Below are 18,013 nucleotides of genomic sequence, written 5' to 3'. Positions count from 1 at the left end.
TTTTATAGTATGTCAAAGTATGGCTTACACTGACACCTAGTGGCATGGATGCTGTATCATTCAAACACAGTAGTTTACCCCCCAGTAGTACACCCCCTTTCCCTGGGGGAGGGCGTGCTTTAAGTCTAGTCTGCCGGCAGGTCATCCTCATCTACCTGGACGAGGGAGGGGACAAGGGGAGGGAAACAGAAATAATTAAAATGGGGGGGGTTCTTCCTGTAACAGTGTAGTACCCCCCAAAAAAACACTGTAAAATTTAAAAGAGGGAAAAAGGCCAACGCAGAGCGACAGTGTTAGAGAGAGAGGAGAGCGAGATGAAAAAAAAAAAAACTCTTACTCGCCAGTTCTCCGATATGCCGCAGCTTGTTCCTCAGCCACTCCTCCACCCTCTATCGGACAACAGCCGCACCTCTCCGGGGGGATCAGAAGCAGTCCTCCAGCCCCTGGTGGACGGAACACCCCGCCGCGTTCTCGGGGAACTGAAGGGGTCTCCCCCGCCCCTGGCAGCGGTTCTCCCGCTCCAGGCGGTCGGCAGTGAGCCCATCCCCGCTCGCGGTCGGCTGCGTTTCAGCGGCCAGTAGGCGACTCCTGCGCCCCTGGCAGCGGCCCTGACCGCTCCAGGCGGTCGGTTAGGAGCCCCTTCTCCCCTCACGGTCGGCGGCCATCGTCCTCTTTCAGGCGGCTGGGCTCATCGTCCCCCGACAGATGGCCGCGGCTGCTCCGTTGGGGTGGACGGTAGTGGCGAGAACTCTTCTACGGCGTATCCCTCCTCCTTCCCGGATTTTCGGCACCAGTGTAAAGGATCATTGGAAAGGAGGAGGCGAGAACCGGCTTTTCAATATAAATAATAGTTTAATTATAAACTTAAAAGACAACATAAACACACATGACAGACATGTCCGTAATCGATCTTTCTCTCCCGCACAATCCTCTGCAGTCAACCCTTATCCCTCACAGAGGCTTAATTAGCCTAATACGGGACCGGGTGTGTAGGATCACGACCCGGCCCCGCCCTGCCACAACGGGATATGAAGATGATCTCTTCATCTCACATAAATGCTCATGATTTTACACATATGTTTCAAAATTTCTATTAATTTCTTTAGAAGTAAAACTTTTTAAATGAAGAAAACAATTACTGAGTGCACCTTTAAATTACTCATGGCTGCCAGTGAATAGTGAATTTCAACAATGACATCAGTAACTGAGAAATTAACTTGAATGATGCTGTATCCATGCCCCTAGATGTTAGTTTAAGTCCAATACGACATACATAAATAATTACTGAGTGTACCTTTAAAACTAAAAGGGTGCTGCTCCAGGCCCATGATAAAGCCATAATATTTGATTGGTTGATAAATAGTTAAAGGGATAGTTCAGCCAAAGATCATTTGCTCACCCTCTTGTTGTTCCAGTACCGTATACCATATAGTTTTATTTTTTTCAATAGAACACAAAAGGAAATTTTATTTTGGGCAGAATTTTATGGACTGAAAATCTCACTTTTCTTTAAAAGCAGCGTCAACATTCTTCCAAATTCTTCCTCTTGTGTTCCATGGAAGATAGAAAGTCATACAGGTTTTGAACGACACGTAAGTTAGTAAACGATGACAGAATTTTCATTTTTGCTGCCAGGCATGGATGACCCCCTGAACTCAACACAATTCATTTACCACAGTGGATAGAAGAAAAAAGCAAAAGAAAAAAAGCAAAGCTAAATTTAGATTGTTATTCAAAGTGCCTTTGAGGAAGATTCTCAGTTTCTTTTGTGCTATTTCTTATTTCATCTCAGCATTTGGGAAATCACATCAGCAATAATGCCTTAAATATCAGAAATATTTAATAGATACCTATGGCAGTGTTCAATATCCACTCATAAACTAATATTTTTGTTTTTTTTATTGACAAATGTAAAACAGTACAAAATTTATTTGTTCAATAAACCACTTATTAGCATACAAATTGAACAATTCAAAGACATATTCACTCACAAAGGCAAAGAATCAACAAAAGAAGAATACAAGTGAAAAATAAATAGTAATAAAAATAAATGAATTAATTAAAAAAAGAGTATAAATTTAAATCATGGCACAGGAAAGATCTTATTATAACATAAGAAAGGACATACATATTTGATTATCAATTACTCTCAGAGCATTAATTAAATAGTCGACTTCTACCAAGAATTGCAAGAAAATCAGTAAAAATTATAATATTAATACAAATAAATAAATATAATAAATAACAACAAAATTAAGAACTATATACATAGGGGTATTCAATCAAAAACACATCTCTTATTACAAAATAACTACAAAAATCCTTAAAAAGGATAATATTTCAAGGCTTTACAACAATCTATATTATTTTTTGCTTTGGTGTTCCTTACACTCTCCAATGCTTTAAGATACTGACGAAGCTCAAATAATAACAAGTCTATGGTTTACAGTTGAGTGCGTCATGACGCACACGCGCACAGACGTGTACAGGCACGCACGCACTGTGATAACCGGAAGCATCAGTAGAAGCGATTCAGAACAGCGAGAGAATTCATCACCTGTCGATTGCGTTCATAGCTCTCTCTTGCGAACACATTAATCGCCATATTCCAGTTCCATAACACCTATGCTCTTTCTTTAATTCTCTGTCGAGTTGGTTCGTACGGAAAAGCAGAGTTGGCAGTGCGCAAACAGGCTTTTTAAAGGTGCGTTGAAGCCTCGCGGTAGAACAAATGTAAACAAGTAACAGATCAGCTGTGCGGCCGAAGACACGGAACGGCGTGATGACAGCGAGCCACAGGGTTTGACAAACATATTCTGCAGCATTTAAAAGGAAATTAGTGTTTGTTTATCTGTTTTTTGCATGCTGTAGAGTTTTTTAGACGTTAGGTTAGTAGACCTCCCAACTCTCGCCTTTTACTCCATTGCGGGCAGCAACAGATATCGAAAAAAAAACGAGTGTTATTTCCCCCCCCCATTGCGTCTAGAGGGTGATAAATAGACATATGTATCTTTCATTGAGGATTGGCTATCTTCACGTCTAAGGGGAAAAAAAACTACAATATTTGAGAAATAACAAGACGAGAAATAGGGTTAACGGTCCCCTCTGGGCCCCAAGGTATGAATAAATATCAGCCACGTATTAATATTTACATGAAGCTGGAAGTTTGAGGCACCCAAGCATCACATTTCCTGGGGAACACCGCAGGTAATACACAGTGGTTAAACAAACATTTTGTTCTTTTTACCAAGCTATTGTTCAAAATGTTATTTCCTTTTTATTACGTATTTGTGATGTATGCATCCGTTTATGAATATCTCAGTATGTACTGGCAATATATTTATTTATCAAATGCCTTTGCATTTATTCAAAATGCATATTGAAATCAATGTAACACTTTACAATAATGTTTTATTCATTAATATTAGTTAACTGCAATAATTAAAATTATCTACAATTGAGCAATATTTTGACAGCAATTATTAATCTTTGTAGGCCTAAGTGTTAATATCAACACATACTAATACAAATATAATATACTAATTAAAGCCTCCATATATAGTGTATGTGTATATATTATATAGATATACATACATACACTGGCGGCCAAAAGTTTGGAATAATTTTGCTGTTTCAGAATGAAATTGGTACTTTAATTCACCAACGTGGCATTCAACTGATCACGAAGTATAGTCAGGACATTACTGATGTAAAAAACAGCACCATCACTATTTGAAAAAAGTAATTTTTGATCGAATCTAGACAGACCCCATTTCCAGCAGCCATCACTCCAACACCTTATCCTGGAGTAATCATGCTTAATTGCTAATTTGGTACTAGAAATCACTTGCCATTATATCAAACACAGTTGAAAGCCATTTGGTTTGTTAAATGAAGTTTAACATCGTCTTTGTGTTTGTTTTTGAGTTACCACAGTATGCAGTAGACTGGCATGTCTTAAGGTCAACATTAGGTCAAAAATGGCAAAAAAGAAACGGCTTTCTCTAGAAACTTGCGTGTCAATCAATGGTTTGAGGAATGAAGACTTTACAATGCTTGACATTGCCAAATATGGAGATTTCATACAAAGGTGTACACTACAGTCTTCAAAGATGAAGGACAACTGGCTCTAACAAGGACAGAAAGAGATGTGGAAGACCAGCTGTACAACTAAACAAGAGGATAAGTACATCAGAGTCTCTAGTTTGAGAAATAGACTCCTCACATGTCCTCCGCTGACAGCTTCATTGAATTCTACCCGCTCAACACCAGTTTCATGTACAGCAGTAAAGAGAAGACTCAGGAGGTCTTATGGGAAGAATTGCAAAGAAAAAGCCACTTTAGAAACAGAAAAACAAAACGAAAAGGTTAGAGTGGGCAAAGAAACACGACATTGGCCAACAGATAATTGGAAAAGAGTGTTATGGATCTTAACCACATTGAGCTTTTGTGGGATCAGCTAGACTGTAAGGTGTGTGAGAAGTGCCTGACAAGACAGCCACATCTATGGCAAGTGCTACAGGAAGTGTGGGGTGAAAGGTCACCGGAGTATCTGGACAAACTGATCGCTGGAATGCCAATAATCTGCAAAGCTGTCATTACTGCATATGGAGGATTTTTTGATGAAAACATTTTGAATAGTAATTTTTCACATTAGTAATGTCCTGACTATACATTGTGATCAGTTGAATGTCACTTTGGTGAATAAAAGTACCCATTTCTTTCCATAAGAACAAAATCGTTTGGCCATATATATGTGTGTGTGTGTGTGTGTGTGTGTGTGTGTGTGTGTATATATATATATGCACACACACACACACACCTAAGACATTACAGAAAAGAGCTATAAGTCAAGTGATTTTTTTTATATTTTTATAAATTAACATTAACCAAGATTAATAAATGTTGTTAAAAATATAGTTCAATGTTAGTTAATTATACATATTGCATTTAATGATGTTAACAAGTAGACACTTATTGTAAAGTGTTACCAAAATCAAATCTGCACTAGGGCTGGAATTATTTTAGCAAGAGTATTGTTTTCATTTATATACACACAAAGCAAGTATTTCAATATTTATTGTATGTTGATTCTCAGAAAGTGTAATTGTAGTTATTATTTTGTCTTGTTCTTTGAAGTTTGGGGTTATTTACCTTAATCCTCAACTTCATCAGATATCCACATTGTATATACATGCCATAACCATTAATGCCAACAATTATTAGCAGCAAGATAAAAAGTTAAGGAATCATTGTTGTCATTTAGGATGATTAAAAATAACATTATGCATTATGCTGTGAAAAACTTGAACCCTTTATCTTTATAATAGATAGTACCTCTGACGGATTGGGACTGTCATGGCACACCAGCAGATGCCGAGCTCCCAGAAAGCTCTGATGCTGGAGTTGAAATCTCTGCAGGAGGAGCCAGTGGAGGGTTTCCGCATCACTCTGGTGGAGGAGTCAGACCTGTACAACTGGGAGGTGGCAATTTTTGGGCCCCCAAACACGCTCTACGAAGGTGGCTACTTTAAGGTAAATCTTTAGGGAGTAACAATGTATGGCATGGTGTTTTGAGCGCAGATTAATGGGACATCAAATGTTCACAAATGCTTTCACAAATCACTTTACCAGGATGTGTGAAGAAGATCAAGCAATCAGGTCCTGTCTTCAAATTCAATTTAATTTTCAAATCTATCTCACCACATCATTCACTCATGTCTCGTTCTCTCTGGTTCTTCTTTCCCAAGTGGTGTGTGTTCCTTATACTCTAGACCTCTATTTTTAGCACAGATTGTAATGACATCTTAGTGTGACCACTAAAAAAGAAGGACAGTGAGTTTCAACTATATTCCCTTGTTGTTGCTTTTTCTTAGTGGCTTATTGTTACCGATACTTGTTAGTACTTCAATATTACAGCCTCCTCTCAGATTTATGTCATTGCATGATTGAATGGGGATTAGGTTACAGTCTTTGAGGATGTTTTTTTGATGGGAGTTTATACTAGCAAATCATACTGATTAGAAGATGCATATTGTTTTAATTTGAAATTTTGTTGCTCCATATAATTAATGTAAAGTACTGTAGTACACCATAAAGCATAGCATCACCCTGGAAAAAAGCATCAAAATGTAATTCTGGTGGTCAACCAACAGGGGTTTTCCAGTGGGCAATGCTGATATCTAGTTAAAGGCGGGCACACACTGTACGATTTATAATAGTCCTTTACGAGTGTTGCTTGTTAGACTGTACGATATGAACACATTGATATCGCCATGGCACACTGTGTGAAATTATGTCAGATTGCATGATACACATCGTAGCTGACTGTGGTCCCAATTGTCCCGATCAGTGAACGTGACTCAAGTTACGGGAGCATTGCGGAATAGAAGCAGAACGATGAAATTTGCCCACCACGGAGGAGCATTTTTTTTTCTCTTTCTGAAAGTCAGGACATCAGCATTTCCATTGCTCCAATACCACTCCAACACGAGCATAGGCTCACTGTGGCAGGGCGGAGGGCGGGACCGGGTGCGTAGGATCACGACCCGGCCCCGCCCTCTGCCCTGCCACACTCACATTTACAAGAAAGTTGGATTTTGTCAAATAGGCCTATAATAACACTGTATCACAAATACAGAAAATTACAGATGTTGAGAATGAATGTGAGTACTGGATGTAGTCTACAGTGATAATGAACTACTACAAGCAAATATTCATTGTGGAAATAAAAAGACTTGTTACAAACTTCTCCGTTCACATTGGAGAAAATAAAAAAGGTGGGTTATAGTACGTCTTTCTCCTCTTTTAGATTAGTACCTTATCGGCCACGCAAAATTTACAAAATTCATAAAGGCTGATTATATTTCACGCTTGCAAATTCCCTAAGGATGATGCACAAATATGACGTAGATTTCTAGAATTGTATCCAACTGTATTTGCTGATTTGGATTAAAACGTCCCATAAATACTTACCAGTATAAATTGTTCAATCTTTCTATTTTATTTTATATATTTATAAATAAAATTGTAGTGGTGTGAATCTTAACTAAAGAAGTTTACAAATGTTTAAAGTAAATGTATTAAAAGTAAAATAGTAATTAAAATAACGTTGTAAAGAAAATGCATGATAAATGTAAAGAAAAAAATGAGAACGCAGTCATTTATTTATTTTCGTTTTGTAAACTCTGTATTTATTTAATTCAGAGAATAGTGCTTTCATATTGCTGACGTGTTACACTTTTCTCTAAGTATTTTCTACTTATTTATTAAAATGTTTTATATAAAATGAAAAGAAGAAAAAACATTGAAAGAGCTTGAGTAGAGTGATAACTGGGCACAAATGTTGCTATGGTGGAGCAAACATGGAGCAGGTTTCTTTCCAAGTTTATTAGGGTGCTAGAGATGAGCAGAATATCTCATCTGGCCGTCGTAATAGCAGTCATACTATACTGCTACGATGCTAAATTTCAGACACTGCCCAAATTTCGTCAGAGGCTGATTATCATCGCAAAGGCTATTAATCGTGCACCTGTGAACATGTCACACTGAACGTTGTAAGACTGCCGATTTTGCCCTGCGACGAGAGTAATCCGTTAGGATTCCCAATATTTGTCTCAGACAGCAGAATCGTGTCCAAAATCATACAGTTTGCACCCGCCTTAAGTCGCGTCACACTACTAGACTCAAAACAACAACATTTTGGCTGAGGGTGTCACACCTGCCGACTGTTTTGCAGAGATCTCAGTCTCTTGAGGTATGGTATACTTGCCGATTAAGAATGGTGGAGGGTTGACAAACATACCAACTCACCGCAACTCTATATCTCTGATTCCCTGTCATGTGGAGCTGGCCGTTATAACAACAGAAGTAATGCGTGAGCATAAACAATTGTAAATGGGTGATTAATGGAGTAACTTTGTGTATCTATCCCCTCAAGGCCATAGAATGCAATGCTTTCAGTGAGTAAAGTAATTGCTCCATAAAAGTAGACTGTTGTGTCTCTGCTTTCTGACTTCATTAGTAATTTTATAGTGTAGGAGAAAAACGCTTGGTGACAGAATCACTTTGGATTACAATCAGCATTTGTAATGATATGCAGCTGAGTGTGATGAATACATTCAGATCATCTTGACATCTTGTCAGTTCTTCAGTAAAAGAAGCAGCTCACTGGTCACTTGAAGAGAACACAATCTTTTTAGCACAATATTGAGAGCTGTGGATCAGTCTCCTCTTGTGAGAGGTGGCGATTAGCACTCACAGGAAACAGCAACACACATTCAGTGCATACTGTAGGCGAAAAGATCGTTGGGAAATGCTAAGTAGATTGTACTGTAGAGAGACAGCTTGTCGAATTTGTCATACAATGGTGTCATGTCACAGTACATCAAACATGTTGTTTTATTTACGCTGACATCACTGCGCAAATCAGTGGATTTGTGAGGCAGAAACAGCAGCAGTAAGTTTTAACAGCCACCTCTCACAGCCGACACTCAAGTGACATCCACAGCAAGACGCTCATAAGTTATGAGTCATATAAAATAATGCTGGATGCCAGCAGATGTCTTTGAGACGTTTATGATTTAAAATGTTTGTAAATCTGATATTTTTAAGATGTTTAGCAGATGTTAATTAGATTGTGATGCTTTCCAGATGAAAAGATCTATAACAGATATCTCAGAGATGCACATCTGCTATCTGGGTTGTTATAAAATCGTATATCACAAACAATTATGCATTTTAATATATTTGTACTTCGCTTCCTTATGCATGAGTGTGTGCATGTGTGTCTGTGTGTTTTGTTAATGTATGATGATCCTGTTTTGTGATTTATTTTTATTATTTTAAAACGTTTTAATGAAAGTCCCCTGCCTGAAAAGCCCCCCTTAAATGTTCTGCATGAAAAAATAAATAATAATTTAAAAAAAAAGAGCACTGGCCATTTGCTAAAGTTTAAGTGCCATTTGTTAGTTATCAGCTAATTGTGATTAACTATTTATTTGTCTGTATTTGGACTTGTCACAATTATGATGATTATTGTCAAATTGTCATCCTTCAGTGCATGTGTGCTTAATATTTATTAATTATAATTTATTCATATTTAAATCGTAAGAAAATAGGTATACATGATTTCCATAAAAGGATAGGCAGTGGTGGCTCAGTGGTTGAGGCTCAGGGTTACTGACCAGAAGATCGGGGGTTCAAGCCCCAGCACCACCAAGATGCCACTGTTGCGCCCTTGAGCAAGGCACTTAACTCCAGGTTGCTCCAGGGGGATTGTCCCTGTAATAATTGCACTGTAAATCGCTTTGGATAAAAGCGTATGCCAAATGCATAAATGTAAATGTAAAAGGGAAAGTTCGCCCTAAAATGAAAATTCTCTAATCATTTATTCACCCTCATGCCATTCAAGAGGAGTATGATTTTCTTTCTTCTGCAGAACACAAACAACGTTTTTTTTAGAAGAATATCTCGGTTACTCATCTTTAGGTTCATACAATGCAAGTGAATGATGTCCAGAACTTCGAATCTTTAAAAATCACTTAAAGACCGCATTAAAGTAATCCATTAGACTCCAGGAAGCTGGTGCCCCGGGCCCTCGCAGGACCAGAATCCATCCCTGATGGTGTTTTGACTGACACACCATTGGGTTAGTCCCCCTACGATTCAGCATTCCTACACCCTTCATATATTTTACACGTACACTAAACTGCACTTATTTTATATCAATTATTTCACACAATAATAACTCCGAATTCTCAAAAAGTAAAAACAGAGATTGTTTGTTATCTCCTAAAATGGTGGTTGGTAGATTTTGGAACTGGCAAAAAAGTTAACCAGCCAAGTGGACACAGTTAGCGAATATTGCTTTTAATTTAATTTTGTATCCTAATACGGCTAAGTATAGGGCAATTTATCAGCCTGGCTAATATATTGGTCTGTCACCATTTTATTTTCTCTTCCATATGTAACTGAGCAGCAAGGGATTCTGTAGTGGGATGTGTGACCTAACACTAACTCCCCAAGTGGGTGAAAGGTTGACCAAAGCAAGGACAGGGTGATCCAGAGGATTTAAAGAAGACAATGTTATCTGTGTAGAGGCAGGCGTGAGCATCTCCCACTATGTGAAAAAATGTAATCAAACTTTGTGTTTTATCAAGACGTGTCTCTCTAGTGAATTTCATATAATTTTGCTATATTAAATGTTTTATGACATTTGTTTCTTCCATTTTAAAATAAAATAAATGTACATAAAATGTCCTCATTTCTTTCAAGCTACAAAGAGCTATCTGGTTTATTGCCATTAATCTCCAATGATTACTGCCAGAGTAGTTAGATTAGATCAGTTGTAGGTCTGCGTTCACTCAGTCACTCTCATGCTGCAGTGTAGACTTGAGCACAAGCCAGTTCATATAGTCTGTCACATAATCAGCAGTCGACAGCACTGGAGAGTGTTATGAGGTGCCATGCAGAGAAGAGACACCCATTAGTACACCAACATCACTATCACAGTTAACATTGCAGTCAAATGCACTAGTCAGTACTCAGTCATAACCACAAATATCAAAATAACTAAACTCAGAGCTGTAATTACCAATGGAATCACAATCATAAACTCTACTGTGCTTGTAGCTGATTCTGTTAACTGGTAGAGCATGGCAACACACAAACTGATAAAAAGAATACCTTAAATACACTGCTAAATGTATAAATGTAAAAAAGTATAAAGCAAAACAACACTGCATTCAGTACAGGACTCTGTTGAAGACTACAGCATTTTGTAAAGCACACTCATTTTTTGGCACCTCATCGGAAACCTGATGAAGAGTACATGATGTTTAGCTTCATGAGGACTATGTGTATACAAACGCTTTTAGCCTAATGTTTCTTTCCAGATTTGGAGCTGATTTATAACGGCTCATTTGCTAGCTTTAATGTGGCCCACATACTAGCTAATAATGCTTCATGTCTCTTATTTTGTCTCTCTCATCTCTTTCCCCAGGCCCATATAAAATTTCCTATTGACTACCCATATTCTCCCCCGACCTTCCGATTCCTCACCAAGATGTGGCATCCAAACATCTACGAGGTGAAAATGTCTTTTTTATTTACTTAAAGCAACATCAACACCATTCAACATGAAATCAAAATGGACCCTCTTTACTTTATACTGTCCTGGTCCTAATGTGCACAATTATTAGAAAGATTATCATTTTTAAATGTTATTTTTGTATTCATAATATTTCATAAAAATGTAACGACTTGCTCTGCCTCTGAAATGGCATCAACACGCCTTATTTTTCAACTCCTCCCCTCCCCACTTTTCACAATCCAATCAGTTCCTGATGGAAAAACAAAATCAAGACCTGACCCTACATTTTGTCTCTTTGAATAACCTGTTTTAGTCATGTTGGCTTGAAACTTATGTTAGTAACCTTATAGGAAGTATGCTGTTATTGTCTCTCTCAAACTCAGAATGGCGATGTATGTATTTCAATCCTCCACCCTCCTGTGGATGACCCCCAGAGTGGAGAGCTCCCCTCAGAGCGATGGAACCCCACACAGAATGTCAGGTATTACAGGCAAAGCAGACACAATTACGGTCCAATCTCAAAACGTCCAAAATGACTTTGTGTGTGTTTGTTCATAGAACAATCTTGTTGAGCGTGATCTCACTGCTGAACGAACCCAACACCTTTTCTCCTGCAAATGTGGATGCCTCAGTCATGTTTCGCAAGTGGAGGGACAGCAAAGGCAAGGATAAAGAATATGCAGAAATTATAAGGTACCATAACTTGGTCAATGAAATGAAAATCTATACAAAAAAAGGAATTTTAATAATCTTCCGTTCACTACATGTTAAAGTTAAAATGCATGTGACTAATACAACCTAGATGTCTTGTGTATTATTTGAGCTGCAATGTTGTTTAAATTGTCATTTTTACAGTCGTTTTAGGGTTTGTTGACATCATATCATCATGGTAACGAAGTTGTAAAATTGGCTGTAACTTAGCACAGAAAAGGTTAGTGGGATGTTATCACTAGTGATGCACCGAAATGAAAATTCTGGGCTGAAACCGAAAATTCACGATGCACTTGGCCGAAAACCGAAAATGACATTTTTTTTTTTTTTTAATACCCATTTTAAAATAGTTTTTTTTAAATATATAATTGTATTAATATTATACTTTTTAATTAATTTCATGAATTTAATTAATCTGAACTGAAAAATTACAAATCAATAAAATGATCACACTTTTATTCAAAGTAACGCACCAAAATTGGACAGAAAATATATTATAAAAATATTAAATATATTATTCTTTATTCAGTTCTTTAACAATAAAATTTAACATTTTATTTTATTTTTTTTTACAATTATCCAATAAATGTTCTAGAAAACTCTAATGATATGCAAAACAGCAGTCAAGTAATGAACTTAGCAGCTCTAGGCTAGCATCTTGCAAATACAAAAAGTTTAAATATGCTACACAGTCATTTTAATGAAAACAACAGACAGAACGGCAGAGGGCCTCTATTCTGATTATGTAAACGTATTTCCACTTTAATATAAAATTATTGTGCAAAACAGCAGTAATAGAACTAAAACCAACCTCAATCTGTAAACGACAGATGTATCCTCAAGTGAAGAACAAAGTTTTGCAGGGCTAAAAATTAATCTAATTGCTATACACACAGCAAATTGGACTGCTTTCTATTTAAGTAAAAGTGGCAGGTTTCTCTTCAAGAACAAAAGTTGCTCAGCTTTCTGGCAGGAGAGACAGTTCCTCTTCTCATCAAGAACATGAGATGCTGCACTGAATAGTCTCTCTCTCTGTGCTGGTGCTTGGGCAGATAAATACCTGCGTGCAATCCACGCAAGCAATGGAAAGCGATCTTTGTTCATGCCCCAGTAGTCAAGAGGATTGTCGCGTCCGCAATATGAGCGTGAAGCGATCGTCTGTGTTCCGCAACTGCTTTCGGGTCCTTGAATAAAATTATGTTTACCCACATATTGTTTATGTCTTGTCACTAAACTTTTGAAACATTAATTATTTTAACATAAAAGATTGTTTGTATTACATTTTTTTTAAGAAAAGGAGTAATGATATCTATATACATTTTTGCGGTAATCGATAAATGCTGTCGATTGAGCTTAACTTGTATTGAACAGTCCTTTAAACTAGGGATGCACCGAAATTAAAATTTTTAATCCAGGATGCACTTGGCCGAAAACCGAAACCGAAATTTACTTTTTTTTTTTCTTTTTTTTTTTTTAACCTATTTAAGAAAAAAAAAGAATTTTTTGTGTATAATTGTATTAATGTTATACTTTTTCATTAATTTCATGAATTTAATGAATCTGAATTGAAAAACTACAAACCAATAAAATAAATCACACTTTTATTGAAAGTAACACACCAAAATTGGACAAAAAATATATTAAAACATTATTAAATATTATTCTTCATTCAGTTCTGTAAAAATCTAATTTTACAGATTTTATTAACAATTATCCAAATAATGTAAAGTTTTAGAAAACTATTATATGCAAAACAACAGTCAAGAAATGAACTCAGCTGACATCTTTCAAAAAGTTTAAATATGCAACAGTAATTTTAATTAAAACAAAAAGGCAGAACACAGAATGGCAGAGGGCCTCTATTCCACTGATCTATATATCTATAATATATAATTATATATATAGATCAGTGCTCTATTCTGTTTATGTAAACGTATGTACACTTTAAGTGAAAATGATTGTGCAAAACAGCAGTAATTGAACTAAATCCAACCTCAACTGTAAACGACAGATGTATCCTCGAGTGAAGAACAAGTGGAATGTAATTGCTATCCACATCATATTGGACCGCTTTCTATTTAAGTACAAGTGACAGGTTTCTCTTCAAGAACAAAAGTTGCTAAATGTTCTGACAGTCTCTCCTGTCAGAAAGCTCATCAAGAACATGAGATGCTGCACTGAACAGTCTCTCACTCTCTGTGCTGGTGCTTGGGCAGATAAATACCTGTGCGCAATCCGCGCAAGCAAATGAAAGCCGTCTTTGTTTATGCGACCGTAGTCAAGGGGATTGTCGCTTCTGGCGTAGTTCAGCTATACGTCTCAAGTTGTGATGTAGCTGCGCTAGTTGTGGCACTGCTGTGGATCGGGGCGCTTTCCTGTAGAATCTCTTGCTGTATTCTGTATATATATATCTTGAAAGAATAATCACTGCAGATCGCAAATGTGATGTCCTTATCAGAAACTTTGAAGAATTTCCACACCGCTGACATGATCGGCCTTTGTTTGGTAGCGCTGTGATAAGGGCTAGATCTATCCAGATTGAAATCTGAGCACTGAGGGGCGGGGCGAGGAGGTATATATTTTCGGCCTTTTTTCTCTTTCGGCCGAAAACCGAAAGTGCCATTTTCGGCCAAACATTTTCGGCGGCCGAAATTTCGGTGCATCCCTACTTTAAACTGTGCCTCTTCCATTTAAGTCAAATAAAACATTTAACAACTGCTGTAACAAATTCTCAAGATTGGTAATTTTTTTACTCAATTTATTAACTCATATATTATGCCATAATATGTATGATAGGAGTATAATAGAATATTAAGAACTAAAACCAGTTGAATTCTTTTCAAAAGGCATTTATTTGTCCTAACGTTTTGTATTTCAAGGACATTTTTGGTGGCATTTTTGCCTCCATCCCCACTTAATTTCTGACCATGCTAACACATAGCAAATACTGTAACTGGCAACCATCCAGAACACCCATTTTGCACCATCAAACACCTCTCAGATTTTCTTCAGAAAATGTAGTCGTACAATTCAACTAGGCTGTGATTTAGATTAAACATTTACTGAGGCCGAATTCTGGCCCAACACATTTCCATTGCACCATTCTTCTGCAGTTCAGGACACACTGCTCTGAATATATCTTTATTTCCTTTGGGCAAGCAAACGCTAGTGAAAAATATCATGACCTTTTACCTTTCTGAATCTGTGTCTTTGTACAGGAAGCAGGTGATGTCCACCAAGGTCGATGCAGAGCGAGATGGAGTGAAAGTACCGACAACACTTGCTGAATACTGCATCCAGACCAAAGTGCCTTCTCATGACAGTAGCTCCGACCTGCTCTACGACGATCTGTATGACGATGATATCGAGGAAGAGGACGATGACGATGATGAGGCAGAGGCCGGCGGGATAGGTGGAGAAATGGCCGGAGACTGTTTTGGCGATGAAGACGACTCTGGCAACGAGGAGTCTTGACCTCCTTGCACTGTTTACATGACACTGACCTTCACCCTCACTATTCTTAACCCCAAGAGCCTCATGTTTCAGATTATCTCTTCTCCCTGTGCTAAGCTTTTGTTTTTCACTTTTTCGGTTTTGAAAACGTCAGATCTTTGTCCTTACCACACCTCACAGTTCCTCAGTAAAGTACACTGTATGATCCCTGATATCTTTCTGGACTCATAAAACACAAAAATTCCCCAACTTCTCCTGCCTCTTAACCTCAGGGCTTTTGGATATTCAAAGCTTGTCAGACCACCTTACAGACATTTCAGATATATTGAAGGGTTAGTTTACACAAAAATTAAAATTCTGTAATCATTTACTCACCCTCACATTGTTCTATACCCATATGGCTTTCTCTCTGTTGTGGAACATAAAAGGAGAAGGATTAAAGAATGTCAGAGCCGCTGTTTTTAATACAACGAAAGCACAGTGACCAGAAGATTTTTAGCTCCAAAAAGAATAAAAAGCACCATAAAAGCCTCTTAAATGAAGTCCATATGCTCTACTCCAAAGCCATGTGATTTTCTGTGAGGATTAGACCAAAATGTAAGTCGTTAAAAGATACCAAAAGCCATTGCTTCTCTCATGTCTCGAAACCAAACACAATGCGGCAGTTACATTTTTCTTCTGTGTTCAACAGTTAGACATGAGGACATGAGGGTGAGTCAAAGATGACAGGCTTGCCAGCCATTAATCTGTACCTGGTGACACTTTCATCACCAACAAATGAATGTTTTGTTCATTGCCCAGATTTTCAACTGTCTGGAACGGTCTTCTTATCCTTATAGGGCTTCACTAATGCCACTCAACTATCTTACCTAATTTCCTATTTCATTGTTGAGCATTTTTCAGAAATACAGGTAGGTATTAAAGAGAGGACGAATGGAAAATGCATAACTTATTTTTTCATCAAATTTGAATGTCATCATTTTGACCAGCCATCAACATCGGAAGTTCACCTTCACTAAGGTAACTAAATGTTACCTTAAATGCAGCTCAAACCGGCAAATCACTTCTGTGATTGAGCTTATTGAACCATTAAGTACTTAATAGACAATAGCATAAAAAATGACTTCCAGCACACCTTGATTTAGCTGCTGTATCTTAATGGTCAACAAACTACGATGAGACTGTTCAAGTCATTATAATGATGCGCCACTATTGACCCCCCATATTTGATTCTCTGATTTTGGCTGAAGGTTCATACTTCGCTATTTTTTTAATGTAAACGTTCTCATGATAAGTGATCATGTATGAGAGTCTTGTGTGTCTGAGCAGCTGAACCAAACCATTACCATTTCTTTGTTCTTCATCGGTATTACATGGGTCTTGACTTTGTTGCAGGAGTTTATAAAGCTTGGGGTTTAAGATCAGTGACTTCTGAGGACATTTCGCTCTCCAGTGAGACCTCTTATCCCATTGTATGCATTTTTGCTTTGGTCATGGCTAAACAGCATGGCCATAGCTTTTGAGAGCATGCTTGTGTGTTTTAATGTGTTTTATATGATGTGTCCATCATCCAATGAGGCACACAACTCCTTTAAGGTATCATTAATGGGGTGGAAGTATAGATGTTTATGCACATGGGGTCTCAGGTACACCTTTATTCCTGCAAACCAGCCAAGGACACAAAGTTACTGATCCTGGTCCTACGAAACCCTTCCGGAAGAGACCGTGGATTTGAGGATCTTGAGGGAACCGTGCTTTTCTGTCAAGCATCAGGAACTCATAGAGTATCTAGAACACTTGTTCCCAACTCAATCGAATCCCAGGACTGTGGGCCAAAAGGGCTCACGTTGTGTTCAATTGGGGATGTCAATCAGTTTAAACAGACTGGATTTCGCATTCAGCATGAGACATTTGGTGTATTACACCCCTGTGCACAGCAAAACAACCAAGTTCATTTCAAACACCCCTGCAAATAGTGGTGTGACGTTTTCGACAGTGGATTGGTCTTGAAGGTTTTACATTTTGTGTGTCATGAGTGTGTTTTTAATGTTTCATCTATTTAGTTTTCACATGGAAACAATCTTTTGCCAGGATTTGCGGTCCTGGTTTAAATCAAATTGACACTTATTTGCTCTTAAGTTCAATGTATTACTTTTCTCTTAATTTTGTTAAAAGGGTATATCATTATGAAAGTTTGCTTAAGAATGGAAAATCAGTAAGTATTAATCGGATATGTACCTTCTATCCTAAACGTAAGTATTTGATTTTGGGGGAGAAAATGTCCAATATGATCAATTTAAGAAGTGTTTGTATGATCACAATACAATTCATTTTTGTTTGTGTGTATGTACAGGAGTTAAATGCACCTTAGCAATTAAACCATTAGACTACATCTTGTATGTAGAAGTCCTTTCAGTTAATGAGCACATTGTAATTTATTTGCAATCATACAGGATTTGTAACTAAATAACTGACATATAGACAAAGACCCTGGACATTCAATGATTTTATATTCAAGTTTGGATGTTAGATCTTACAAAACACCCTCATAATTTCTAGTCAATGAATTTACAGTATTGAAAAAACTGCTAATTTTGTGGAGAATTCATTGTGGACTACAATGTTAAAACAAAAGCAGCAGTTACATTAGATAATGAGTTGTGTTAAAGAAATGACCATAGACCCCAGTGTCTCCGTTTAGAATAATACATTGTATTGAACTTAAATGAAGGGCAGCTTTTCTTTTGTTGTTTTTGG

At 37.4% G+C, this 18,013-nt stretch overlaps 1 protein-coding gene across 1 annotated transcript; it reads left to right on the top strand.

The window, feature by feature from the left end:
* Nucleotides 1-2,529: 2,529 nt before the first annotated feature.
* On the top strand, nt 2,530-16,472 carry LOC127625435 (ubiquitin-conjugating enzyme E2 R2). Its single transcript, XM_052100734.1, has 6 exons — nt 2,530-3,207; nt 5,331-5,535; nt 11,003-11,089; nt 11,476-11,573; nt 11,651-11,785; nt 15,022-16,472. Exons 2-6 carry the CDS (start codon nt 5,359-5,361, stop codon nt 15,275-15,277), a joined length of 753 nt encoding a protein of 250 aa, XP_051956694.1. The 5' UTR covers nt 2,530-3,207; nt 5,331-5,358; the 3' UTR covers nt 15,278-16,472.
* The last annotated feature ends 1,541 nt before the right edge of the window (nt 16,473-18,013 follow it).

The sequence above is a fragment of the Xyrauchen texanus genome, chromosome 31 (assembly GCF_025860055.1).
Source record: "Xyrauchen texanus isolate HMW12.3.18 chromosome 31, RBS_HiC_50CHRs, whole genome shotgun sequence".
In the NCBI taxonomy this organism is placed as follows: Eukaryota; Metazoa; Chordata; class Actinopteri; order Cypriniformes; family Catostomidae; genus Xyrauchen; species Xyrauchen texanus.
This window is presented reverse-complemented; position numbering and strand designations above follow the sequence as displayed.

Bases quoted from the DNA above. Each gene is read 5' to 3' on its own strand.
- LOC127625435 (XM_052100734.1), top strand. From the start codon at position 5,359: ATGGCACACCAGCAGATGCCGAGCTCCCAGAAAGCTCTGATGCTGGAG. The intron at 11,090-11,475 runs GTGAAAATGTCT...TCTCAAACTCAG, and splicing joins GGCATCCAAACATCTACGAG to AATGGCGATGTATGTATTTC. The intron at 11,786-15,021 runs GTACCATAACTT...GTCTTTGTACAG, and splicing joins GAATATGCAGAAATTATAAG to GAAGCAGGTGATGTCCACCA.